Here is a 27,761-nt window from a genome sequence, read left to right as displayed (position 1 = left end):
TGTTTGTTTTATGTCTCACAAGAAACTAGGTTATGAATGGTCACTCCCGACAAAAAACCTCACTTTTCGTAATTAAAAAGCAAATAAAATGTGAAACAATTCGTTAAGTTTTCTTGTGGCATATCTAAGTTAAATATTATGTTTATACGAAATTAAGCCACAAATGATTATAATAAAAAAATAAACTCACCGTTTGGCCTCACGGACCAGAAGCATTGAATAAATGTCTGATGGACATCAATTGTAAAGAAGAATCAATTAGATTCACCATGGAACAAGAAAAGAAGAACTTACTTCTTTTTCTGGATATGTTAATCACAAAAGAGGATACAGAATGTGAAACCAAGGTGTACAGAAAACCAATCGGCACCAACAGAGATTTAAATTATCACTCAAACCACAATATAAACATCCTGCTCAAAGGACCTACTTGAATGAAGATAAATATTAGGAAGAAACCTGCTAACCAAGGTTTTAACAAAAAATTATTACCCATACTCATTTATAAACAAGAAATTTTACAAGATTGAAGAATGAAAACAACAAAACACCAGCAAATTACAGGTATGTAAACGGGCCTGTGACAATGAGCACAGAATACAATGGAAAGATGCATCAATAGCCATGAAAGAAATATATGTCAAAAAGAGAAAAATCAAAGAAGCAGCTCTCTTCTTACAGAACGAAGAAAAATGTGTAGCAAACCCATCAGGAATATTGTAGCAAGCTCTGGGTGCCAATACTAAAAGAAGTCAGCAACAAGAACATACCAACATTAAGGGATTAATAGAAAGTCTGAAACACATTATCTGCCATTATACATAATACTTATGCATCAAACAGTATGAAATACATATGTAACACACAATATACAAACAAATAATACATAAACATACATAACAATCAGAATTTGATATCATCCTGAGGGCACAAACTTCACCCTCAAAATTGTCAACAAAAAGCATGGCTGTATGTCTACAAGATCGAGCTGAAGTAAGTCAACCGTCAATTTGGAAAACAATAACCGCCAAACAACTTGATTATAATTTTAAAATTATCTTTTTTTAAAACAATTTCTTGAGTGGAAAAACTACTAGGTTTTAGCAGGAACGTCAGAAAAAAATAATTCCAGATCTTATAAACCTGAAAACAAATGTATCATTGCAATATACCGGCCGGGGAAGCCTACGCTCCTTGTTAATTTATTTTATTTTTGGTCTGTTAATTATGTCTGTATTTTTAAATCACGTGTAATATGTGTTACTTAGTTGTAATTCATGTACTCGTATACTTTCATGTACACGATTTAGTAATAAAGCATAAATTGTGAGAAAAATACTAGTAAAATTTGAAACTTTCACGTAGTTAATTCATTTAAATTTTGTTTATTTGCTTAAGCTCACCACTACAACATATTTGTTTAACCTATATATGTGGTTGTCTAGCGCACATATAAATTTACTTCAATTTTTTTTAACAGGGAGACTCAAAAGCCCTTCCAATGTTCACCAGCAACACTAAAGCCATAATTTGGGGAATGCAGAACCGTGCCATCCAGAGCATGCTCGACTTTGATTTCGTGTGCAACAGAAAAAGTCCCAGCGTTGTAGCAATAATCTATCCCTTCACTGGAGACCACAAGCAAAAATACTACTGGGGGCACAAAGAAATACTCATTCCGGTCTATAAACAAATGAAGGACGCGATGACGAAACATCCCGACGCTGACGTCCTTGTTAACTTCGCTTCATTACGTTCAGCTTATTCTAGTACCGTGGAAACCATGGAGTATCCACAAATCAGAACGATTGCCATCATTGCTGAAGGTATTCCAGAAAACTACACCAGAAAGTTGATCAAGTTGGCTGACGAAAAGAAGGTTTCTATTATTGGGCCTGCCACAGTTGGTGGAGTTAAACCAGGTATTTATAATTAATAATAGAAATAATATATTCTTAAAAACCTTATCTTTTCTTTCCGATATTCATTAAAAACTTCTTCAGAAGGTTAGAAGACATCTGTTGTCCATGAACGTGTTCTATTTTATTTAATTCGGACGCCAGCTCCTGAACTATTACAATTGGTATTTTCTTAGTCCGCCTATCCCATAATGGATATTGGTAATCAGATGTTCGAATCTGCCGCTTTCCCTATAATATGTATCTTCCTCTTCTTGTGGTGCCTATCCGTTACGGATGTTGGTTACTAGCATGGCAATTCTAACTTTATTGACCGCAGCTCGAAATAGTCCTGAAGTGGTCAAGGAGAACCATTTTCGTAAGTTCTGGAGCCAAGATATTCTTCTTCCTGGTCCCCTCTTTCCGTAGACGTAGACGTATAATATGTATAAGGTCCACATAATTATGCGATCCATTTTTACATAATTAATATAGTTATTAACACTCTTTATAGGTTGCTTTAAGATTGGTAACACTGGAGGTATGATGGACAACATCTTACACTCAAAATTGTACAGACCAGGTAGTGTAGCTTACGTCTCAAGATCTGGTGGTATGTCGAACGAATTAAACAACATCGTATCCAAAGCAACCGACGGTGTCTACGAAGGTGTAGCCATCGGTGGAGACAGATATCCTGGAACTACTTTTATGGATCACATTATGAGGTAAAGTCACTTTTACTCAATATCAGTTAAATATGAATTATAACATATACTTTTGTAGATATCAAGCTGATGATAATATTAAGATGATCATCCTTCTTGGCGAAGTAGGAGGTACTGAGGAATATCAAGTGTGTAAAGCATTGCAAACCAAACAAATTACAAAACCTTTGGTAGCTTGGTGTATAGGTATGTATTCAATAGTGTTTCTTATATAAAGGATTTTTTGTAGTTATATCACAGGTTTATTTATTCGTATTAATAATAGTGCTACAGTTAAATAATACGTACAATAATGCATGTACAATCATATTTGTAGACAAATATCTGTAAGGAAAAAACGTATCTTCCTCTTCTTATTATAAAGATAAGAGTTTTATTCGCCTTTTGAGATTCTTATATTATTTTTCTTTGTTAAAGTATTTATTAAGATTAACAGAATAAATGTGAATAGGAAAATGATTGTATGTATAATTTTAGGAACTTGCGCTGGAATGTTTACTTCAGAAGTCCAATTCGGCCATGCAGGATCTTGCGCTAACTCAAACCAAGAAACTGCCACAGCTAAGAATGAAGCTCTAAAGGCAGCCGGTGCCCACGTACCTGATTCTTTCGATTACTTAGGTAAATTTATTTAACATATAATAGGTTTCGTTATTACTAACATTTATTTAATCTTTAGGTGATATTGTTGGCAAAGTATACGAGCAGCTTGTAAAACAAGGCGTGATAGTACCAAAACCAGAAGTTCCTCCACCAACCGTGCCAATGGACTACAGTTGGGCTCGTGAGTTGGGACTTATTAGAAAACCCGCCAGCTTCATGACTTCCATCTGTGATGAAAGAGGACAGGAGCTCATATATGCAGGTATTTTATCATTTAATATTAGAATAAATATATTAGAACATAATAATATATAAAGGTACAGTAATCGTCTTATATGATAGGGCGCGCGAAATGACGCCCTTTCTGTCGTCATTAATGCAGTGGCATATCTGCGAGGTGTTTGCTACTGCTAAGTGCTAGTTAGTTTTACCTGGTAAATTCTGCCATTAAAATGGGACTTTTGAAGTCTGCGCGGCGAAAATTCACCATATTTCACTTGATCTAACGACACAATCGGTCTTGTTAGTTATGGAAGTTTTCTCAGAAACTTAGCTACTCTCATATGATTTTTTTAAAAAAGTGTTAGAGCCAGTATTACTTTGCAGTTCCAGAATAATCTCTAATAACAAAATCACAAATAGGATTTGTTACGATAAAGAAGCCATAATAAACTATTTTAGATTGCTTATCAGTTAGATTATCGAATATTGTACATATGTCTATATAATACTTACTTAGTAAGTATGTTCACAAATACAACTTGTAGGGAGATATTTTGTTTGATAATGAACGATGATACCAGGATATTTAGAAAGATAGACACATCCCAATATTTTTCGTTTATTGCATTTTTATTTTGCTTTCTAGGTATGCCCATTTCTGACGTCCTTCAAAAGAACGTAGGCATCGGCGGAGTCATATCGCTTTTGTGGTTCCAACGATGCTTACCTCCATACGTCTGCAAATTCTTCGAGATGTGTTTGATGGTGACAGCCGATCATGGACCTGCAGTATCAGGAGCTCACAACACTATAGTATGTGCCCGTGCTGGTAAAGATCTAGTTTCCAGTTTGGTATCCGGTCTTCTCACAATCGGTGACAGGTTCGGTGGAGCTTTGGACGGTGCAGCTAAGATGTTCAGTGAAGCGTATGACAAAGGTAAGTGATTATTGATACGATAGTTTTTTTACTTTTAGTTCAAATGTAAAAGCAATTGAACTACAAGTACTAGATAAAAACATGACAAATTTACTGTTGTTATTATTCTTTAAAGAGAGAAGTTACACATCTATTGTGCAGATCTATTGTGCCCTACTTTTCATGCCTTGGTTTATAAGTTATTGAATGAGCGCAAGCATTTATATTCCTCCCAGGAAGTTTTTAGTATATTGAATGGCTTGATTTTGGGTAAATCCTTCCATTCTCTCGGAATCTGCATTATGCGATGTCTACTACCTTAATTATCTTCAGGTGCCTTCTCAATCAACAATGCACTGTCGACTCTTGTTAAACTCTGAAGGTATTCCTGTTAAAATTATATACTCTTTTTTTTTGGTAAAACTAATAGAATCTTTAGGTGAGTAGGTGCAGGTTCTTTTCAATATTAGGTATGTAAGGGAGAATATTTCACAAAGTCTATATTTATTCTGATAGTGATAATTCACGAGATTGCTACTTTCGACTTTTACACTGATTGTAAGTAAGCTTGAAGTTTGACACGGATAAGTTAAAACACTTTTTTAACATTTCAAAATTCATTTACTATTTTTCAATATACTAGGCATCAAGACCATTTATTTTCCATGCATTCTAATTAACCTGTGAGCCACGTTTTTACTCAAATCTCAGAATAGTCACAATAGTCAATGTTGAATATTAGTTCCCCCACTACATACGTTTTTGATAAAAATGGATTTTGTAGGATATTCACAAAATTTGTGCTAAACTGATAAGTTTGAGCCAATCTTTACATACTAAAGACAGATGTGACGTACAAATGCGCATAAATAAAGATAAAAAAAGGAGAATCTAGACAGTTACAAAGTATGCTATTTCGGACTACTCGTAATATAAATGCAAACAAAAATATGTGAATCATCTGTTTGAGAATAAAGGAAGACGAATCAATATCTCAACGTTACTACTACTTGCATACAAAAAAAATATCAGTACTTGGGAACTTTGATCAATGAAACTAATGATCATATTGCAGAAATAAACAGGCAAATGGAGATTGTCAGATCAGAATTTATACGAATGAAGCCACTCCTAACGTGCAAAAATCTTTATTTACAAATCAGACTAAGTACTATTCGATGTTATATATTTTCAATATTATTATATGGAGCAGAGACGTACATTAAGAAATTGCAATTTAAAAAGAATGAGATTTTCGAACTCTGGTTATACCGCAGAGTATTAAAAATATCATGGACTGATAAAATTTCAGGGGAAAGGGGGAACAGACGAGAGGGAAGAGGAACCACCAACGATTCTTAAAGTTAAAGATACAATTAAAAAACTAGCCAGAAACAAATCATCCGGAATAGATATTCTATTCTAACTATATAAAAAAAGGGGGCCACGATGCCATAATGACATTATAACAGCTTATAAAAGAAATATGGACACAGAAATCCATCCTCTATGATTGGAATATTGAAATACTTTGCACCATACACAAAAAAGGAGATATCTTTGAATGCTCTAACCATAGAGGAATTACGCTTCTAAATGCAGCGTATAAAATATTTTCCACAGTATTATGCCACCGTATAGCACCATATGCAGAACGGATAGTAGGAAAATACCAGGCTGGTTTCAGAGGTGGTAAATCGACAATTCATCAGATTGCAACCCTAAAACAAATTGGGAAAGAACACTGGAATATGGAATTGATACTCATCACATATTTATAGACTACAAAGCCTGCGACTCTTTGAATAGAAGAGAAATGTTCAAGGTAATGAAAAAGCTAGGAATACCAAACCTTTTAAAACAAATAACGGGCTGCGCCAGGGAGACTCTCTCTTCTGTTTACTGTTCAATCTGGCTCTGGAAAAAGTAATATATCACGTTGATCCTAAGTCAAATATCACAACTCTTATTGGGAGAACGGAAAACGCTGTACGAGAGGCGGATGTAGCATTAAAAGAATCAGCTACAAAAATGGGTTTAATACTAAACATCAACAAAACTAAGTATATGAAAATAAGCACGCAACCACAAATCCTACGACCACTTGTTATAGAAAACGACTTCATCGAAGTAGTGAACGAATTTGTGTACCTGGGAGCGCTCCTTAACACTGAAAATAATACTACTGCAGAGATAAACCGCAGAATTTGTACGGCCAACAGATGGCTATTTTGGGCCCAATCTCCTCTTCAATCTATATCGAGAAATACAGAAATATAACTCTACAAAACAATAATACGCCCAGTAATAACATATGGTTCGGAGACCTGGACTCCAACAAAAAATAATGAAAACATGTTAGGATGTTTCGAAAGAAAAGTACTAAGGCAAATCTAAGGAGCAGTGAACGACAATGGAGTGTGGAGAAGACGATACATCTTCAAACTTTATAGAATATACCAGGAACCTGATATCGAAAAATATATTAAGATAGGACGTCTAAGGTAAATAGGGCACATAATGCGGATGGAACAAAATGACCCGGCTAGAAAAACGCTCCTTAATAGACCCATTGGTTAGGGAAGAAGAGGAAGACCCAGAACAAGATTACTTGATAATATCGATGAAGACATGAGGGGAATACGTTTGGCGGAGGAAGGCGATGGATAGGGACGACTGGAGCAGAATGATGATGATAAAATTACAAATAAAGAAGTACTGGAGAGGGTTGGTAAAGAAACAGAACTAATCACCACTATACAAACAAGAAAACTGAAATACCTAGGCCACGTGATGAAAGGATCAAAGTATGACTATATATGAGGAAAAGATTCAAGGAAGAAGATCTGTTGGCCGAAAGCAGAATTCTTGGTTGAAGAATATACGTTATTGGTATCAATGCAGATCGATTGATTTGTTTAGAGCAGCAAGTTCAAAAATAAAAATAGAAATTATGATTGCCAACCTTCTAAGAAGAAGACTGCATACAAACTACAAAAAGTTTAATCTTGTAATTTTTAAAATTATTGGAAGCTGGTCGAATTAAATTGGCGCGAAAAACATCAATGTTTGTATAGAATTAGATAAAGATACCCCACTATCAGTTGAAATTACTCACTATGTCACTACTATTTTTAAACAAATATACTGAAATTTAATTTATCTAAGACTTTTTTTCTTCTTTTATTAGGCCTTGTGTCTGTTCTTGTCCGATCTTAAGGCTTTAGTGGTATAATACATCTTATAGTATAGCTTCCAGTGCGTGACTTGCTGAAGAAAGCCAAAATAAAAACAAGAGTTTTTAATCAAAATTGTTTATTATAATTGTATTAAAATGTACTAATGAATACATAAATAATCTTTAAAAATAGGACGAAGTTCCTATGTTAAATTAACAATTCCAAGTTATATAAGACAATAATTAACACTAATTTTGTTTTCAGGTATGCATCCTGCCGAATTCGTTAACCACATGAGGAATAAAGGCCAGCTCATCATGGGTATTGGCCACAGAGTCAAATCTATCAACAACCCCGATCAGAGAGTAAAAATAGTCAAAGAGTTCGTCATGGCTAACTTCCCCGCCACTCCTTTACTTCAATACGCCCTAGAAGTAGAAAAAATCACCACCAGCAAGAAACCCAACCTCATCCTTAACGTCGACGGTGTCATTGCATGCTCGTTCGTAGATATGTTAAGGAACTGTGGTGTCTTCACAAGGGAAGAAGCCCAAGAATACATCGACATTGGTGCTATCAACTCATTATTCGTCCTTGGTAGATCCATCGGTTTCATCGGCCACTACATGGACCAAAAGAGACTCAAACAAGGATTGTACAGGCACCCATGGGATGACATTTCATACGTTCTACCTGAACAATACAACAATGATAATTAGAGAATAGCATTTAACTAGGTAAAATCTTGTAATTATTGACCGATAGAGGTCTAAGCACTTACCGTGGCACCTTTACGCAATCGGCTCAGTGTGTAAGATTTAGTTCTTTAGAATCCAAATGTTCGAGGAGATGAAACTAGTTATCACTTTATATAGTTAGCACTATATTGAAACATCAATATAGTGGTAACTAGGTTAATGTTAATATAGTTAACAATAATCTTATGTTTTTGTTACTTTGTTTATATTATTACAAAGCTGTTTGTGTATCTGTGGCATCGCAGCTGTATGATCGTCTATGAAAAGAATAATAAATAGGAAAAAACTATTAATGCTTCCGTCTTTTACATCGAAATTTATTGTGTATTATTCCCATATAGTGTTCTAAAGCTGTGATTGTAGGCTCAACTAATACCTCAAAAATATTTTGGTGCCTAAAAATTATTTTTTATACACTTAGTCTTTTTGTAAAAACAGTTTTAATTGATAAATCTGTACCAATGGTTACCGTTTGTCTTGATGTTAACAACACAGTTGCTGTTAACATTAGTACAAAATATATGCGTGTTTCATAATGCAAATAATGATTAGTATGCACCTATCGTAATTGAAATTGAATGGTAAATATATCTAGTAGATCCAACCGTCATTTGTATCAAGGTTACTTTTTTGCTTTTGCATTATGAACTAACTGCTTAGATTTTCGTCTTTATATATAATCGAGGCGGAATATCGTTGTTGACCATAACATTATCGTTTTCCATGTTATTTTAATAATAATTATTTTTAGATTTTTTATATTGTAGACGTTATTTATTTTTGAAAAATTATGTTGTAACATTATGATTTAAAATTTTGTAAATGGTAGGATTTTCTGATAAATATAAGTGTTTTATTTTTGTGAAAGTCATTCACATGGATCAATGTTTGACTATTTTGTTAACATGGCGGATTTGATCGTAAATATAATTTTATTTCATATATAAGAGTATTTTGTTTCTACTACCTTTATTTTTGTTCTCTGTTAATGTAAAAGTCACTCAGGCATCGAATGCAAGAAAATATGTTAAGGCAATAATGCTGAAAGGACCTTCTCTTCAACATTTTATTTTATTATTATAAACTACTAAGATCTTTATTAACATTACAATCTGATTAGCGTTGATCAATAAGCAATTTTTCTCTAACGTAAGTTACTACTAATCAACATTCTCACTAATATTCCTTAGGCGTTAACAATTCGTTACACAAATATGTACCATTTATTAATTAATTACCATCGCTGGACTTATATAGATAGGGGGAGTGACAGATAAGTAGATATACTGAATCTTGCAGTGCGCCGCATTCGCATTGAATATCTGAGTCGCCAGTTAACAGTTTTCGTTTCTCCTGCTTGGTTTTACTGGCGATTGAGAGTTTCCGCACTTGATAGTTCGAGGAAGTTCGAGTCCTTTCTGGTGGTAGTGTAAAAGTCTAAGGTCTTCAATTTGTGTTTTCGTTCCACATCTCTAGCAACTTCTCTTCGGATGTCAGATGGTGGGATACTAACGATAGGGTAGCGCGTAGTGATGGGTGTGGGTCACAGACATCCACTAATGATTTTTATTGACTCGTTGATAGCCACACCTATGTGTACTACTGCTGGCCATATTGATGTAACATATGTAGAGTAAAGGCGGAGTGCAATTGGGAATACTTTAAAGCTAAAAGGTTGTGTTATTTCTGGTTGTTTATTTCAGTGACTCTAACTTGCGATCCACGGTAATCCTAATGTATTTAGGGGAAACACAGGACTCAAGGGCTTCTCCATACCATTGAATATTCAGTTTTCTGGATGCGCCTCTAGTTATGAAGTTGGAAGTAGACTTGAGTTTTTGTGGGACTTCAGTTAGTGTTCACTTCGACAAAAGTTTTTGCTTGCACATGTGCGCTGTGTTTTCTGTATAGATAAAAATACTAGTATTTACTGGTACGCGTTGCTGGTTAGTTTACATGTTGTACAGTGTAGGTGCTATTACATTACCCTGAGCGAAGCCATTCCTCGTATATGTTCTACATATGTTATTCTTTCCATAAGAGGCAAAAAATCTTTTGTTCTTTAGACAAGACAAATTAGTTTACTCTCTTTCTCTTTTCTATGATTTCATACAGTTTTTGAAAGTTTTGTGGTTTACGGTATCGCAGGTAGAGGTAAAATCTACAATAATAACCCGGATACCTGGTATTTTTCGTACCCGCTTTTAATGTGTTTAATGAGATTTATTATTTGTGACGTAAAACGTATTTCCGGTTTGAAACCAGTTTGTCCTTATGCGGTTTTCGTTTCTTCTTGACGAAATTCTATTGAAGATCATGAGTTCAAGCAGTTTTAAGAAGTGACAGAACAAAGATACCGGCCTATAGCTTTTTCGGTCATTAGGATCTTTGCCAGGTTTAAACAAGGGAATGTTTGAGAACACAACACTGTTTTCAATTCATCTTCTTTATTAGCTCTATAAGCAGCTCGTAAATAACATGAACTTTGTTATGTTTCATTATGTGAAAGGCGGATCTAATTTAAACATCAACGAAAGTTTGTTCAGCTGATTGGTTCCATCCTCTTTCATTGTGAGTTTTTCTTTGTTTCTCCTTCCAGATGCTAACAATTTTATGTAGTTGGGAGGACACTTAGTTTAAGATATTTGGGAAATTGTTAGTTCTTTCAGTGGAGCCTTACCGAAAATTCTTCATTGGTTTCCAAGCAAGTCTACTATTCTGTGCCATGTTCAGGTGTTACAAAAGGTTGTACCAATTTCATTATCAATTTCTAAGGCGAATTTTTCCCGAGCATTTTGAAAATGAATCTCCTTTTAATATTGCGTTTTTAATGCATCTTTCAAAGTGCACATGATTTATTTGTGTTGGGTGCGAGGAATTGCATCTCCAATATCCTTTTTATATTGAGCTTCTATTTTATTTCATACAAAAATATCTGGATTGTATTCTCCCTTATTTTTAGCACTGGTAAAAGAGAAGGGAACTTTGGCAGGGGATATCAGTAGTAGTTGTCCTTTATCTTCCCACAGCTTCAGTCGTCCACTACTCTCACTAGCTAAAGTTTTTTTTTGCTTCTTAAAAGTGAAATCTTCATCGGAGGCTTTTATACAGAAGTCACAGAGAAATTTGCTGCAATTAATGAGAATTTATCGATTGAGTCACGATGGATAACGGAATGAAAACGGGGCCAATAAAAATCAACCGAGGAGTAAGACAGGGAGACACCATATCTCCAAAACTATTTACTGCCGCACTTGAAGACATCTTTAAATCACTAAAGTGGGAAACGAAGGGACTGTCGATAAACGGAAAGTATTTAAACCATCTAAGATATGCAGATGACGTAGTACTAATAGCCGACAGCTGGAAAGAACTGAAGACGATGATCGATGAGCTTCATACGGAATCCATAAAAAAAGGACTGAAAATGAATCTGAGTAAAACTAAGCTAATGTCGAATAAAGATGATCAACCGATGATAACCATCCAAGGAACAAAAGTGGAACATGTAGAAGAATACATATATCTGGGTCAGAATATCAAGGTAAACAAAGAAAACCAAACTACCGAAATAAGCAGACGAGTAAGAATGGGATGGGCCGCATTTGGAAAGCTCTCATACATACTGAAAGACAAAAAGATACCCCAAAACCTTCGAACCAAAGTGTTCGATTCTTGTATCCTTCCCGTTCTCACTTACGGAGCTCAAACCTGGACATTCACAAAAAAGAACATGGACAAGATTCGAAAAACTCAGCGAGCCATGGAACGACAGATGCTTGGTATCTCACTAATAGATCGGCAAACGAACGAAGCAATCCGGAACAAAACAAAAATAAAGGACGCCGCGAAACAAGCAGCTAAATTAAAATGGAAATGGGCTGGACACAACGAACGTCTCGAAGATGGTAGATGGAACAAAGAAGTCGGAAACTGGCGACCGTACGATGCGAAGAGACCAAGAGGAAGACCTCAAATGCGCTGGAGCGACGATATCAAAAGAGTCGCAGGACCAATGTGGAAACGCCTAGCACACAACAGGGATGAATGGCGAGAAATGGGAGAGGCCTTTATTCGACAATTCGGATAGAAAAAGGGCTAAAAAAAAAAAACAAAAAAAAAAAAAAAATGAGAATTTATATATTGAATTCAGTGAAAGCAGATGATAATATGTTCAATATGATGATAAGGTAGCAATTTATGATAAGGACGTTACGTACATAAATGTCAGGTAATAGAACTTCCTTATCGTCAGATATTCCCTAAATATTAATTAAGATCGTCAAAATGGTTGGCCCTGAAAACGACCGTTTTGCTACCACCATTTTAAGAGGTAGTCTAGAGGAAGTTGAGTGCAGGTATTCGCAATTTCTAAAAAGTAAATAGATCTCTAGAACTTATGAGTGCATTGCCTTATATTCTCCTTTTTAGTTACAGAACTTAACGAGTTCTACCCTTTTCTTGTTCTATACTAAAATCACAAACAAGATGTACTAGAAATAAACAAACCAAAACACTAGAATGTTACGAGGAACACTCCCGAATCATGATTTACAATGTACGTGTTGAAGAAGTCGTTGTTCGTGACAATCTTTATTCGAAATCGTTAAATCTAATACTTATGTGTACTTTCTGGGCAAAATCTTCTTTAATTTATATATAAGGACTTTGAGAAGTCATTTTTAACAGTTAGCGGCCATATTATTGAGCCTGTATCTGTCAAATTGGCCTGTAATTTATTTAGTCTGTTTTGTCAAATCACCAGATGTGCAAATGAGTTCACTGGTTAAGTAACCAATCAATCGACATCTGTATGTCCGACGGAATAAATGGCAGTGATATAGAACAAGTCCAGGAATGTATATACCTAGGCCAAATTCTGAAACTTGACAAAGAGCACTAAATTGCGGAAATTACTAAAAGAGCAAGACTGGCATGGGCAGGTATTTGAAAAACTCAGTTGGATACTTATGAACCGCAAAAAGCCTCAACACTTGAGAAGCAAAGTGTTCAACCAGTGCATACTTCCTATCATGACATATGGATATCAAACATGTATCCTAACCAAGACACGACACTTGACAAAAGTATGGTTTTAATAACAATCCAAATTTATTACAATTTTAGACATCAATACAGAAAATTCTGATGAGAAATTATATTACTTCCTCTCCTGTTGCTAATTTTATTGTATAGAATAATCTAAATAACAATAAAAATCAGGGAAATGTATTCCAAATAGATGGGAGAAGAACGAAAATAATGTTCTTTGCATGAAATAGAATCTGATATATTGTAAATCTTCTTCAGGAAGAGTTAAGCATTGTGTTGGTAGGAGATGAGAAATCTAAATTAAAGTATTGTATCCTTTTTATGTGTGGATTTATTATTAGGAAAATTGTTCCCAAACTGAAGTATTTATATTGTATTCAATGTTTATTTAAACTACAATCCGATGAATCGTATGCTTCTGTTGGGGAATTTAGCTGGTTAGTAAATTTAAAAAATAATGGTGCGTTAGTGATTCCCACAAAAGACACTTTTCAGGTTGTGGAAAACACAGAAAAAGCCTTCTTCTTGGCAACTGGTGGCGTCAAAAATTTTTGTGTATAAATGCTAAAAGAGTTAATGGCATTCTTCTAACTGTAGTAAATAACATTCTTCAGGCAATGTTTTGTCTTTATGTACTAAGTAGTAGAATTCAGTTGTCACCCTATCGAAGTCGTTAAGATGGTTAGCCATGAATACCTTAGGGTTAGACTCTATGCACGGGAAAAACAGAGGACTGAAAAAGTAAATGCTACCTCAAAAAGGCATGAACTAACTTAATATATCTTATTCAGTCACTCTTGAATTTGGTATAAAAAACAAAAACTTGGTATAATAAATATCCAAATCCAATAATCAACAATAGTTTAGTAGGTATTTTTGTAATTGTTGTGGCATAAAACAATCGTTTTGTTTGCTTATAAGTTTAAATAAAGCTAAAGTAAACGAGATCTTTTAAAATTTTCATATATGCAGTCAAGTGTAATTTTCAAATTCTTGCCCCTAATTTTTTTCCTCCGCCCTCTAGCTGGCTTCAATTCGGTCTTACTACGATCATAAGAAGTTCGAACTCTAAAATTTTAGGATTTTTAGAATCTTAAGGATATTTAACAGAACTCTGCGAGTCTACAATTTCGAGGCCATTAAGTGATAAAGCTGAGCTCTTGGCAGACAAAGCAGCGAAAACAGCACGAAGCTTGCGATTTCGATTTTCAAACATCGATTCCTCTCGAAGAATTCCATGGTATGGCAAGTAATAGTGTATCGCATGTGTATTTAATTTATTTACTTTGGTCATATGACCTAAAGCTTTGTATTCATGAATAAAATCAACACATTTTCAGGTAAATCCGAATTACGCTTAAGTATTCGTTCTAATGATAAAAATCTTCCGAATCGCTTAATTCATATGTAATAGTTTTAAACGGAATAGAAACTATAAATCTGCTGTTTCTATAACGCGTTTTGTAGTTTGAACAAAACGTTGCTCGCATAACGCCTCTTCTTTGGATATAGCAGGTTTTACAACGCATTCTTCTAATAACCAGAATCTCTCTAGTTAATTTTGAATATTACAATTTAAAGATAGATTGTAGTGAGATACACTTGAATTTTCTGCAATGTTTCCAGAAATTATCTCTCCCAAAGAAGTTTTTGTAAAACTGGTTGATCTGATCCTAGACGTATTTGACCAATTAACAATAATTTCCAAAATAAATTTGCTGCAATGAGCAAATCTATGGGACCTGGTTTGTGAAATTCTGGATCAGTAAGTACTATATTTTTTGGAATATTTAACCTATTGGTATCAATGACAGTATTTGGTTAGATTCCAGTAATTTCGTTAATGATTAAACATGATAATTTCACAGATTATGCACTATGTAGTGACTCCACAGAATTTTCACATTTTTTCTTTATCTGATATTTGCGATGATTGAGAGCTACCGCGGGCATGTTAATATTTTCTATTTAGTATATCGCATAATTCCGACGAAATAAAACTAGATTGAGAACCTGAATCTAGTAACGCTCATTCGGTGTGAGCTTTATTAAATTTATTAACTATAGAACATGGTAGATATGCATTTGAGTTCTCTGTTGTATTATTCTAGTGTCTACAGTATTCGTTTTCTATATTTTGTATATGTAACATCGTATTGTGTCTGTTATTACATTTCTTACAGTTACTTAATCTGCAAACCGTATTTATGTCGCTTGGCCGTAAAATCACTTTATACATACCTAACCTCAGTCTCTTTTCGCATGCATGTTTCTTTCTGCTGGGGAAAGTTTACAAAATTCTGCATAGTTTCGAATATAATGGTTTCGTTTGCATTGTTACCCGAACGATCTACTGTGTTATTGTTTTAAAGAAACATTTTCCGTATTCAAATGATTAAGATATTCTATTTTATAACTAGAGGTATTGCTTGAAGAGGTATCGTGTATAAATTCCATTGTTTCCATTAAATCAGCCTTTGATTTTAAAAATAATTTTAAATCTCCCACTGTTGGATATTGCATTTTTGATCTAAATTTTTCATACTCACGCACCGTTTTATTATCCAACTTAGAAGCTACTATATAGATTATCAAAGTACTTCAATGTTCAGTGGGTTGGTTTAATTGTTTCAATGCTTTTTAAATGTTTTGAAATGGAATTTATGTAGGTCAGTCAATGAACGTGAAATACGGCGATACCCTGTAATTTTTCGTGTCACTACCGAATTACATGGAAAATCGGATTTAGGTTCTAGTTACCCTCCACTTCACTTTTGGACTTGTGCCGTTGGTTGTTTTTTATTTGTTAGGGGTGAAAACTATCCCTATTAGAAAAAAATCGTATAATTGTAAATTAAAGCGGGTAATTCATTCAAATCATATTTTAATGAAGTGAATGAATGTCAGTTAACATTAAACAACATATTTTTTTAAGATTTTATAACATTTTAAACTCTAAATCTTACCCCGATCTAGTTATAATTAATACAATGTCATTGAATACCGCGTCTCTACTAATTTGTATGGAAATTTGAAATTAGTCAACTAATTAGTTGCTATCAACAAGTCCTCAGATACACTTCATCTAAGGGCTAGCAACCCCAGTTCATCATCATCATCAGTAGCTCGACAACCCTTTCTGGGTCCTGGCTTGTTCTAGGATTTTCCGCCATTCTGTTCTGTTCCTTGTTTCGTTTTTCCAGTTGGTAATCTTAAGTGTTTTCAGATCTTGTTCCACTTGTTCCATGTATCTAAGTTTGGGTCTTCCCTTTGACCTTCTTCCTACTGGTGTTTGTCTCATAATATGTTTTGGTGTTTCAGTCTCCAACATTCGTTCAACATGGCCCATCCAGCGCAGACGTCCGATCTTTATGGATGTTATGATCTCGGGTTCGTTGTATGCTGTGTACAGTTCAAAGTTATATCTTCTGCGCCATGTCATTTTCCTTTACCCCCTTATATATGTGTCTAAGGATTTTTCGTTCAAATGTGCCTAATAGGTTTTCATCGCTTTTCGATAGTGTCCATGTCTCTGATCCATATACAAGGACCGGTTTTATCAGGGTCTTGTATATTTTGCATTTGGTGTTTCTTGTGATGTTGTTAGATCTTAGATGTTTAATTAGTCCATTATATGTTTTATTAGCGATATGTATTCTTCTCTTAACTTCTTCACTGACATTGTTATCTGCGGTAACTAGTGAACCTAGGTATGTAAAATTTTTCACGCTTTCGATGTTATAGTCTCCTATTGTCAGATTCTGTAGGTTTCTTTGGCCTGTCGATTTACTGACCTTCATATATTTGGTTTTTGTTTCATTAATGTTTAGGCCACTGTTTTGTGCCGCTCTTTCTATCGTATTAAATGCTTCTATCATCTCTCTTTCGCTTCTGGCTATGATATCAACATTATCTGCAAATGCCAATATTTGTACACTTTTTGTTATTATTGTTCCTCTGGTGTTGACTTTTGACTCCCTAATTATTTTCTCTAATGTGATGTTGAATAGAATTCAGGATAGGGCATCTCTTTTGAATTTTGAATCTCAATAGAATTTTGCTTTGTACTTTAAGTGTTTCTTTTATGATATCAATGAGTTGAGTTGGAATATTAAACTCTTTCAGTGCATGAATCAGAAATTTTCGATGGATGCTATCATAGGCACTCTCAAAGTCAATGAAAAGATGATGTGTGTCTATATTAAATTCACTAGTCTTTTCCAAGATTTGCCTCAAGACGAAGATCTGATCTATTGTGGACTTCTGCCTGCGGAAACCACATTGATATCCCCCAACTATTTGTTCCGCATATGGTCTCAATCGGTCATACACAATATTTGACAGTATTTTATATGCCACAGTCAGTAGCGTTATTGCTCGGTAGTTTTTACATTGAAGCTGATCTCCCTTTTTATGTAGTGGAATAATTACTCCGGTATTCCAGTCTTGTGGCAGTTGTTTATTATTCCATATGTTCACTATTAGTTCGTGTATCGCATTCAATAGGGAGTCTCCACCTTCCTTTATTAATTCTGCGCTGATATTGTCTAATCCAGGTGACTTGTTGTTTTTCAGTCTGGTAACTGCTTCTTGCACTTCAGCCACTGAAGGTGGGGTTGTTTCTCTGGTATCCGTTTGATCCAGTATAATTCCATCATATAGTGGATCTTCGTTTTTTTCAAACTTTTCTTTGAAGAATTCTGTCCATCTTTGTAGTATTCACTCTGTTGAGTTACTATATCTCCTTCTTTGCCTCTACAGATCATTGTTCTTGGTTTAAATTCTTTTCTACTTTTGTTAAGTTTTTGGTAGAATTTTCTGGTTTCTGATGGTTTATTTAGTTCTTCCATTTCTTGGAGTTCTTTTTCTATGTGTTCTCTTTTCTTTCTGCGATGTATTTTCTTCTCTTCCCTCCTTAGCATTCTATATTTCTCCTCTGCCTTTCGTGTTCTATGTCGTTGTTGTAGTCGTTGATATGCATTATTTTTCCTCTCTGTTATGTTGCGACACTCTTCATCGAACCACTGTCCTTCAGTTGATTTGGGCTTTTTTTGTAGACCTAGGATCTCTTTGGCCGCGTCTTGTATGATGGTTTTACACGCTTCCCATTCTCTGTTTATTTCCTCGTGCTTTTGTCTGTTTTCTAGCCTTACTTTTATATATTCTTTGTATTTTGCCTTTTTGCTGTTGTCTGCTAAGTTTTTTATTTCATATTTTTCAATTTTGGATCCCTTTTCTTTTTTAATGTTTGAGATTCTGGCTCTTATTCTACTTTCCACTAGATAGTGATCCGAGTCTGCATTTGCCCCTCTTCTGCTGCATACGTTTATTACGTCTGAGTGATGTCTTGAGTCAATAATACCATGATCGATCATGTTTACTGTAACCCCATCTGGAGATCTCCACGTTCCCTTATGAATATTTTTTCGCTGGAAGCATGTGCTGGCAATGACCATGTTAAGGGAAGTTGCTAGATTTATTAGTCTGATGCCATTGTCATTGGATACCTCATGAAGGCTCTGCTTACCTATAGTTGGTAGGTATTGTAGTTCTTTTCCTATTTTTGCGTTGAGATCACCATAAATAATTTTAATGTCATTCTTTGGGCATGAATGGTACGCAGCTTCTAGTTCTTCATAGAATTTTTCTTTGACATCGTCTTCCTTTTCCTCTGTAGGGGCATGCACATTTAAGATGCTGCAATTAAAGAATGTTCCCCTTAGTCTCAGGATGCACATTCTAGGGTTCATAGCACGAAAGTCTCGTACGAGGTGCTTAACCTTTTTATTTACAATGAAGCCAGTACCTAGTGCGTGGTCTTTAGCGTCGCAACTATAGAATATAATGTGGTGTCTTTTGTCAATGGTGCCACTCCCGGTCCATCTCATTTCCTGCAGAGCTGTTATATCTATATCATATCTATTCAGTTCACCGAGCAGATTTTGAAGGGCTCCCGATCTGTATAGGGATCGGATATTCCATGTCACGATTCTTAAATCGTGTACCTTTTTCTCGCGCAGTCGTCGTCGTTTGATCAGTCCGGTTTTCATTCCTTGAACATTCGTAACATGTGTGTTTTCTAGGATAGGGTTGTTAGCCCTATGCCTAACCCCCTTTTCGGAGGACCATTTCTCCCTTTCTCGTCGGCCCTGACCCTACTTTCCACTGGGGTTGGTTACCCAATCTCCGGTAGGGTTGTTCAGGTTTGCCAGGGTCCACCCGTGTGATTAAGTCACACTTCTTGGAGGTGAGGATAGGAATTGAGTAGGAGTGGCTAGAGGTGTTATCAGGAAGCAACACCTTATATTGCGCATCACTACTCCTTTGAACCCCAATATCCTACGTTACCATGTACCTAATTTCGTTTATAACTTAATCATCCTAGTTTTTTTAACATAAAAAATGTAATTTAAAATTAATTTTAGCAATCATGTTGTCAGGCATTTGTATTATGTGTCCAGCCCATCTAAGTCGCTGTATTTAATGAATGTTACGACATCTGGTTCATTAAAAAGTTGGTTTAATTCGAAATTATATCTTTTGCACCACTGACCTTGATTGTTTGTAGCTCCAAATATTTTGCGGAGTATCTTACGCTCGAATATTCACAAAAGTCTTTCATCCTTCTGCGCAAGAGTCCATGTTTCCGCCCCATATGTGAGGACCGGCGTCAGCAGTGTTTTGTATATAATAATTTTAATTTTTCTTTGGATATTTCCTAAATGGAATTGTTTTTTGAGTCAATAGTATGCCCTATTTGTAAGGATTATTCGTCTTTTAATTTCTTCGCTTACTATGTTGGTAGTAGTCACTAGCGAGCCAAGGTATGTGAAGCTGTTAACACGGTCAAAGACATGACTTCCAAAGGCTGTTTCTCGTTCCTCATTTGCTATAGGGTCCTTAGTAACCTACATGTACTTGGTTTTGTTTTCGTTGATGGCTATACCGACCTGTTTCGTCGCCGTTTCCAATCATAGCTATGCTTTATTATGTCAATGTCATCAGCGTATACTAAGATTAGTATCGATCTATTGTAAATAGTAGCATCGTCTCTAATTCGTGTGTCTTGGATTGCCTTTTCCAAGGCAGTGTTAAATAGAAGGCAAGCCAGGACATCTCCTTGTCTGAGTCCATCCTTTATCTTAAAGGATCGAGAATTTTCTATCTGTATCCTAACACTTTCTTTTAAGTTAGACATGGTCATTCTCGTTTATCGGATAAGTTTTTCTGGTATACCAAACTCACGCATTGACTGGTATAGTACTGTTTTTCTGACACTGTCGTATGCAGCCTTGAAGTCGACGAATAGATGATGTGTTTCAATGTTAAATTCTAATGTTTTCTCAAGGATCCGTCTTATTGAATGAATCTGGACAATTGTTGATATATATGTTATTTTTAAATTGTCTATGGTGTAATTTTGTTGAATGGGTAGAAAGAAAAAAAATAACAACACTTTACCAAGTTTACATTTTTATATATAAACACTTCAACAATAAACTTTGTACTAATAATAATTTTTACCTAAAGTTTTATTTTGTCTACATAATTTCTTTTTTCTTCTTTAATGGCAATATTAGATCCATGTCTGATGATGAATGTGATGGTTTTCCTAGAAACAACAACATATCAAACATTACAAACTGAATTATAATTGTTTTCATTCTTGGTAAATTTTCTATTTATTTTCCAATAAAAAAGACCAAAGCAGACAACCGCAGTAGATAATTAGAAAAAAAAAATTTTCTTGGACCTTTGATCACTTCAGCCGATCGCAAAAGGAAAAATTGAGAAAAGAAACCCCAAAAAACATGACAAAAAAAACCAACAAATGTAACAAATAATAAGAAAGCAAAATAGGATTCTATATTACTAGCTCTTTCTTTGGGTATCGATAGGACCGAATAAGGTTCCTTGATAACATCGATGAAGACATGAGAAATATGGGAATACCTACGTGCTTGACGAAGGAAGGTGATGGATAGTGAGATTGTAAATCGAGAATGATGATGATATTTGGTTTTTTAAACGTTTTTAAGATAGTGGCAAGTGGAAGATTTAGGTATATATATCCAAAATCACACTAAAAGGATAGTTACAGATAGAGACTGCCAATAAAGAAAGAAATAATTCGACAAAATAATACAATTATGTAAGAACATTGAAAAAAGATCTGGTTAAGATATTTCAGATCACAGAGGGACCTAATCATTGTGGACGAGATAAGACGAACCTAAAGGATATAAAAAACGGGGAAAGCCACAGCACCTGGAAACATCTCCATTGAATTAATAAAACTCAGACCGTCAATACAAATAGAATTGTTAGAGGAAATTCTTAATAAATGTCTAATCAAACAAGAAAATATTCCAGAAAATTGGAGCTTCGCGTGTACAAGCTCCATTCGCAAAAAAAAAGACAAAAAGAAATGTAAAACTTACAGAGGTAATAAGCGTTATTAGCTCATTGGGGAGGCTGTACGGTCGATTGATAAAAGATCGAATTAAAAACCAATATGAAGAAAACGAAGATCACAGTGGATTCGGTGCTGGCAGATATTGTGTTAATAATATATTTTTTGTAATTCAACAAATTCTAGAGAAAAGAACGGCAAGAAATTTACCGACAAATTTAGTGTTCGTTAACTTAGAGAAGGCCTATTATACATTACCCTTAAAAATATTGTTTGAAATATTGACGAAGGCAGGCCTAAGTAATGCATACATCAACGCTGTAGCGAACATGTTCGTAAATGGAAAAAGTGTCATTAAAATGGAGAATAAAATTTCAGACGCATTTCCTGTCAGCAAAAGGCTTGAGGCAAGAATATTCTTTATCTTCAACACTATTCAAAATCTAGAATAGGATACGAATCAAGAATACGAAAATTGGGGAATCCCCATCAACATTAACAAAACGGACTATCTTAGAATAAAGGACGAAGAAAGAGACCCACAACTTTCGACTAGAGATATAAAAAAAAGGGAAAAATTTAAATACCTAGGGAGAGTGTATATATATATACCTAATACCTAAAGAGAAGAAAAAACTGGAAGTGGCAGAAATAGACTATCTAAGAAGAGCGTGTCGGATATCCAGACTCTGTCATATCCCAAATGAAGAACAAAAGGCATTTAAAATACAAACAACTTTTATGGCAAGAACATGTAGCGAGAACGGAAGACGATCGATGGCCAACACAGGCCTTAAACTATGTTCCATTGAATAGAAGAAGGAAAAAACCAGAAAATTAAAAACAGAATTAATGTAGTATGAAAGAGCTTTAGGGGAATTGGGAAAGAGGAACGACGTGACTCCTCGTGAACGTAAATACATCAGGGCATGAACGTGAGCAATGAAATGTGATCCCGAATCAGTACTTTCTTTTTTGTCGTATTATTAGAATGAAATCGAAAAGATAAATTAAAAAAGACTTGAGAAAAAATGTGCTGTATAAAAAAGGAGATATATTGTTATGTAAAAATTAAAATCATAAAAATGTAACTGTCTTGAACACAACATACAGAATATTTATTCTTCAATTCATTATAAAATCGTCTAAGTGCATACACAGGCCTAGAATATTCCAGATCTTCTGGATTTTACTCCTCTTTCTAGATTTTAAATCAACTTATGACAGCGTGCTACGATGTAAAATATATGAACCTAGAAAAAATATTCATATTAGCGGTTTTATTGTTGGATATCATCTATGACTAGGACACTAATAAGAATGTAATCTTCTAGCGAACTTTTTCCTTGTGCAACCTTTTTTAAAATGATAAACAAGTTATAAAAACTACTTGTTTCTCAACATTTTCCCACAAGTTATTAAAAAAAAATAAACAAAAACTACACCCAAAACAGACTAGGGAACGTTTTTTTCGGCAGATGAATATAATAGTTTTTTATCTGAATTGTATACTCTGGTAAAATAAAATAAAAAACAATAAAATCAATTATCATAATACTAGTAGTAACATCTTACCTTTTCTCTTACTCATCAGTTGACCAAGTGCAACGAAAGGTGATTCGAAAGCCAAGCACCAGAAGATTGATATGATAAATGTAAATATGGAATCTCCCATAAAGTCATGTATCTGAAAAATAATATTAAATTATCATTTACCGTATAAGCTTCAGAATTTTCTGAATAAATATGGGACGTTTGATGAACGAAATTTTCTTAATATATCAACGTTGCTGATAATTTTATATTTGTAAAAGTATAAAAATTAATGTATAAAGCAAAGAGCTAATCAAGGTCCTTAATAAAACTAACATATAGTTACTAACATATGGATACGCGTTTTGATAATAAGCTAGCTAACAATTTTAATTAATTTTATCCAAATGTAAATATTAATTTTATTTATTATTTATATTTTATTTATTTCAGTTATCACTATTTATAATTATATATATATATATATATATATATATATATATATATATATATATATACGTACATACGTAGGACAGACAAACCGACGAATCCATAACTGTATTTACGAACATTCTCTATCAGTCAAACATTCCGATACCACTTCAGCCCTAGCCCAACATCATAATCAGACAGGCCACAAAATAGATTTCGAAAAAGCAAAAACCATCGCTCCCATCCGCTCATTAAAAGCGAGAATCATTCGTGAAGCTATCGAAATCGACAAACGGCCTAACAGCTTGAACACGCGCGATGACGCGAAACGATTGCCGGCAACATGGCGACCCCTGCTTCAGCGACCCCCCGCCCACACCGCTCAGGCCACGTCAGTTCAGACCACGTCAGCGCATACCGTTCCCGCGCATACAGCGAGTATAAAAGCAGCCACACAGGGTAAGACCGGTTGTCACTCGACACTGAGGAGTAGTAGTCTTGCAATATAGAACACGATACTGGTACGTCTCGAGTGAGGGGAGTAGGCAGATTGAGACCCCGAACTCGAACCGAGCCGTATCCCTCTTGATAATGGCTCCAAAATGGGTGCCACAGAACACCCTGTATATTAGTATTGCATTTTGTAGAAAATATTACAACCTTTCTTTTAGTATTATCTATAATGCTCTTATAGCATGATTCGTTTTTTAGATATGTATTTAAACAAAAACTACCTATAGCTTTTAGGTTGTTGCGTATTTCTTATAAAATATTTTTTTTACAAAAATAATAATTATAATCTGATTTTAGAAACATACATTTAAATATCCAAGATTAAAATTAAAACTTAAATAAAGAATTTAATTCAAACGTGTGCTAGTACAACTTAGTTGAATTTAATAACTCATGTTACAAAATAATATTTATTATACTAATAAATGTAATCAATATACATAAATTATTTATTAAATTAAATAAACAACCAATTTTAAAATATACCCTAGTAATTTTTCTACCCTAGCAACTTTCCTGTACTAAATTTGTCATTAGTTAAATTATATTTATGAGCAAGATCAGTTACCTTTTTAATGTACCTAAATTCTAAGAATGACTGAAACAAATGGACGTTAAATTTATCTGTCAAAATATTTATTAAAATGAATAGTATATACTTGTGTCCCAAAAGCTAGTAACATTTTTGTATTTGCATTGTTTGTAATAAATTTTTGTATTTTAAATATGAATTTGTTAACTGAAGAATTGGTTGACATGATATTTGTGTTGAAAGAATATCTTAGAAACTGTTTACTACCTTCAAAAGTGTATAGTCAGAAATATCCGCATAAAAGACACGCTTCAAAAAGAGCCTTCGAAAAATTTTAAACACCTTTGTTCCTTTGGACAATGCGCAGTAAACCATTAATACCAACAAGGGTTTTGGCCAGTTAAAATAAATTTTGAGTTATGTAGTAGAGAATCCACAAAAAAGTACGCGCCAATTGAGAAATAATATAGAATTAAGTGCAATGGCAGTTCGAAGAATTATAAAGAAAAAAAATTCACTCATTTAAAATTCAGTTGCATAAGATTGAAAGTAAGTTATTGGACCGTGTTAGCAGATATTTCCTTGGGAATTATACGAAACATGTGGTTTAAACATGACGGAGCACTATCACATCGTACAAAAAGATGTTAGACGTGTGCTAAACAATAACTACAGTGATAGTTGGATTGGATACGGTGGTACTGTGGAACGGCCCTCAAGATCTCCAGGACTAACTCCACTGGACTATTTTTGACAAAATGCCTTTGCTAGCGTTGGTTCTGAAATACTACAAGACGTTCAACAGTCCTTTATTAACCATATACGACTGCATCTTGAACATAATGTGCAACATTTTGAACATTTATTAGCATAGTTAATAATGCATTTATAAATATAGGTTATCAGGTAAGTAAATATTATTTTGTAACTAATTTTTACTATTATAGCATACGTTTTATTTAATCTTTGATATTTTGATTTATGTTAGGTTAAGTTTGTAAAATTAGGTTATAATTTGTATAATTTTTGGTTTTGTGTAATATTAGTTGGTACAGTAGTTTGTTATATATAAATATATTAATAAAAAATCCGTAAAAACGTAAAATCTCTAATATACAAAACGAGCTAGGTATACACAACCTAATATCAAAAGAAAGGTTGTAATATTTTCTACAAAATACAATACTATACTAAAGTTTCAAAAATATAGGCAGTAAATTCTCAGAACTGTGAATGCGACAAAGCGACATCGTTGCCAGTTTGTGATGATAGATATTCTAGCAATTTATAATTTAATCATTGACATGCAGCAAAATTATCATATTAATGATCGTTTTGTATTTGTTAAGGTATCTAATAAAATGTATTTAATAACATCAATATTTATGTATAATATTATATTTATATACAATACTTATATATATATATATATATATATATATATATATATATATATATATATATATATATATATATAGAAAACATCTAAAGTACGATAATATTCTTTGTAAAAGTCATACATGACAACATCGTATTCTAGGACCGGTAGATATGAATAGTAGATCAACGTTGTCATAATATAGAGAGAGATAAATTGCTCATTGATTTCCTAGCTTAGCATTCAGTAGCGTATCGTTCACACTGTTGCAGTGAATTTTAAAAATTAATCTTAATATAATATGATAATATACTTCTTATCACAAAAAACTTCTCAAAAAACTACTTTCAAATTCCATAATTTTGTACAGAACATACTAGACAAAGAAACTTTCTATGACATTTAATGACAAACTAGTAACTTTTTTTAATGACATTTTTTGTTTGTTACAAAAATTAATTATCGAAAAGGCAGGTAGAGAGATTTACCCTGCTGTTATTTCAATGAAAGGTTTCTTTTCATTGGAATTACTTATATTTTAAATATACTAATTTACATAACTATTAAAATCCAATTCTGAACTTGCAAATTACATGAAGTGAACTTTTACTTTTATTGAACATATAAACACACACACACACATATATAATATAATAGTTTCCCGTTTTATACCGCTTCGCGGCTTTGGGAGTATAGCAGGGTAGTCTGCTATATCTAGGGCCTACGGTATACAAGGAAGGTAACATGGCTACATAATTATTAAAATCCAATTCTGAACTTGCAAATTACATGAAGTGCACTTTTACTTTTAGTGAACATATAAACACACACACATATATAATATAATAGTCTCCCGTTTTATACCGCTTCGCGGCTTTGGGAGTATAGCAGGGTAGTCTGCTATATCTGGGGCCTACGGTATACAAGGAAGGTAACATGGCGAGTGCTACGCTTCAACCGCCTATTATTACCCCTGGTTTTACCCAAGGTACCCATTTTATTCAGGCTGAGTCGACCTGGGGCCTATAGACATTTTTAAAAATGTCTAGTTGTTCTTGCCGGCGGTAGGATTCTAACTCCGGACCACCGGCATGCGAGGCAAGCATCCTACCGCTTGCGCTATGCAGGCCCGCACACACATGTATATTATAATTAAATAAAATAAATCGTATCGAATATACCTAATATATATAAGAAGCATTCTTTTTTTAAGAGCATTTTTAAGTATATTGGTGCAAAACGTATTTTAGTTTAAAAACTAGGTTAACAAAATAAACTTACATACGAAAGTAATCTTGATAAAATGGTTCGACCTCCACAGGAAGTCAAAATATTAATCATCGTATGAAGACGACTCGTCGACTGATGAAGAGCTATCCCGATCACTATTATTTACATTGATAATTAATGGTTCAACCGAAATGTCCACTCTTTTGTCTAAGTCCCACATTCTATCTTCTTCTTTTATAGTGTCTCTTATACAATTTTTCCAAGACTCAGGTGTGACATTTTGTATGGCAGTAGCTAACAAGCACTTCACCTCCTCCATTTTAAAACTCAAGTTTTCTCTTGCCCCTTGGTTTTTTATTTGAGCCCATATAAGC

General features: G+C 34.1%; 2 protein-coding genes across 7 annotated transcripts in view; one reads left to right on the top strand and one right to left on the bottom strand.

Annotated features, from left to right (window-relative positions):
- Positions 1-9,251, top strand: part of ATPCL (ATP-citrate synthase) — a 177,938-nt gene extending 168,687 nt beyond the window's left edge. For all 6 annotated transcript variants that reach the window (XM_072520092.1, XM_072520096.1, XM_072520095.1 and 3 more), the window contains 7 exons: positions 1,481-1,922; positions 2,413-2,626; positions 2,685-2,812; positions 3,104-3,247; positions 3,306-3,491; positions 4,098-4,388; positions 7,811-9,251. In XM_072520092.1, coding sequence (XP_072376193.1) covers positions 1,481-1,922; positions 2,413-2,626; positions 2,685-2,812; positions 3,104-3,247; positions 3,306-3,491; positions 4,098-4,388; positions 7,811-8,265 — 1,860 coding nt within the window. In that variant the 3' untranslated portion in view covers positions 8,266-9,251. The remainder of the gene's footprint in view (positions 1-1,480; positions 1,923-2,412; positions 2,627-2,684; positions 2,813-3,103; positions 3,248-3,305; positions 3,492-4,097; positions 4,389-7,810) is intronic.
- Positions 9,252-20,812: 11,561 nt separating this feature from the next.
- The window catches only part of LOC140432267 (nose resistant to fluoxetine protein 6-like), an 81,328-nt gene continuing 74,379 nt past the window's right edge, over positions 20,813-27,761 (bottom strand). Inside the window, exons 12-13 of the mRNA XM_072520084.1 lie at positions 23,345-23,456; positions 20,813-20,968 (exon numbers count right to left, since the gene is read on the bottom strand). Coding sequence (XP_072376185.1) covers positions 20,898-20,968; positions 23,345-23,456 — 183 coding nt within the window. The 3' untranslated portion in view covers positions 20,813-20,897. The remainder of the gene's footprint in view (positions 20,969-23,344; positions 23,457-27,761) is intronic.

Source organism: Diabrotica undecimpunctata, chromosome 1, assembly GCF_040954645.1.
Source record: "Diabrotica undecimpunctata isolate CICGRU chromosome 1, icDiaUnde3, whole genome shotgun sequence".
In the NCBI taxonomy this organism is placed as follows: Eukaryota; Metazoa; Arthropoda; class Insecta; order Coleoptera; family Chrysomelidae; genus Diabrotica; species Diabrotica undecimpunctata.
This window is presented reverse-complemented; position numbering and strand designations above follow the sequence as displayed.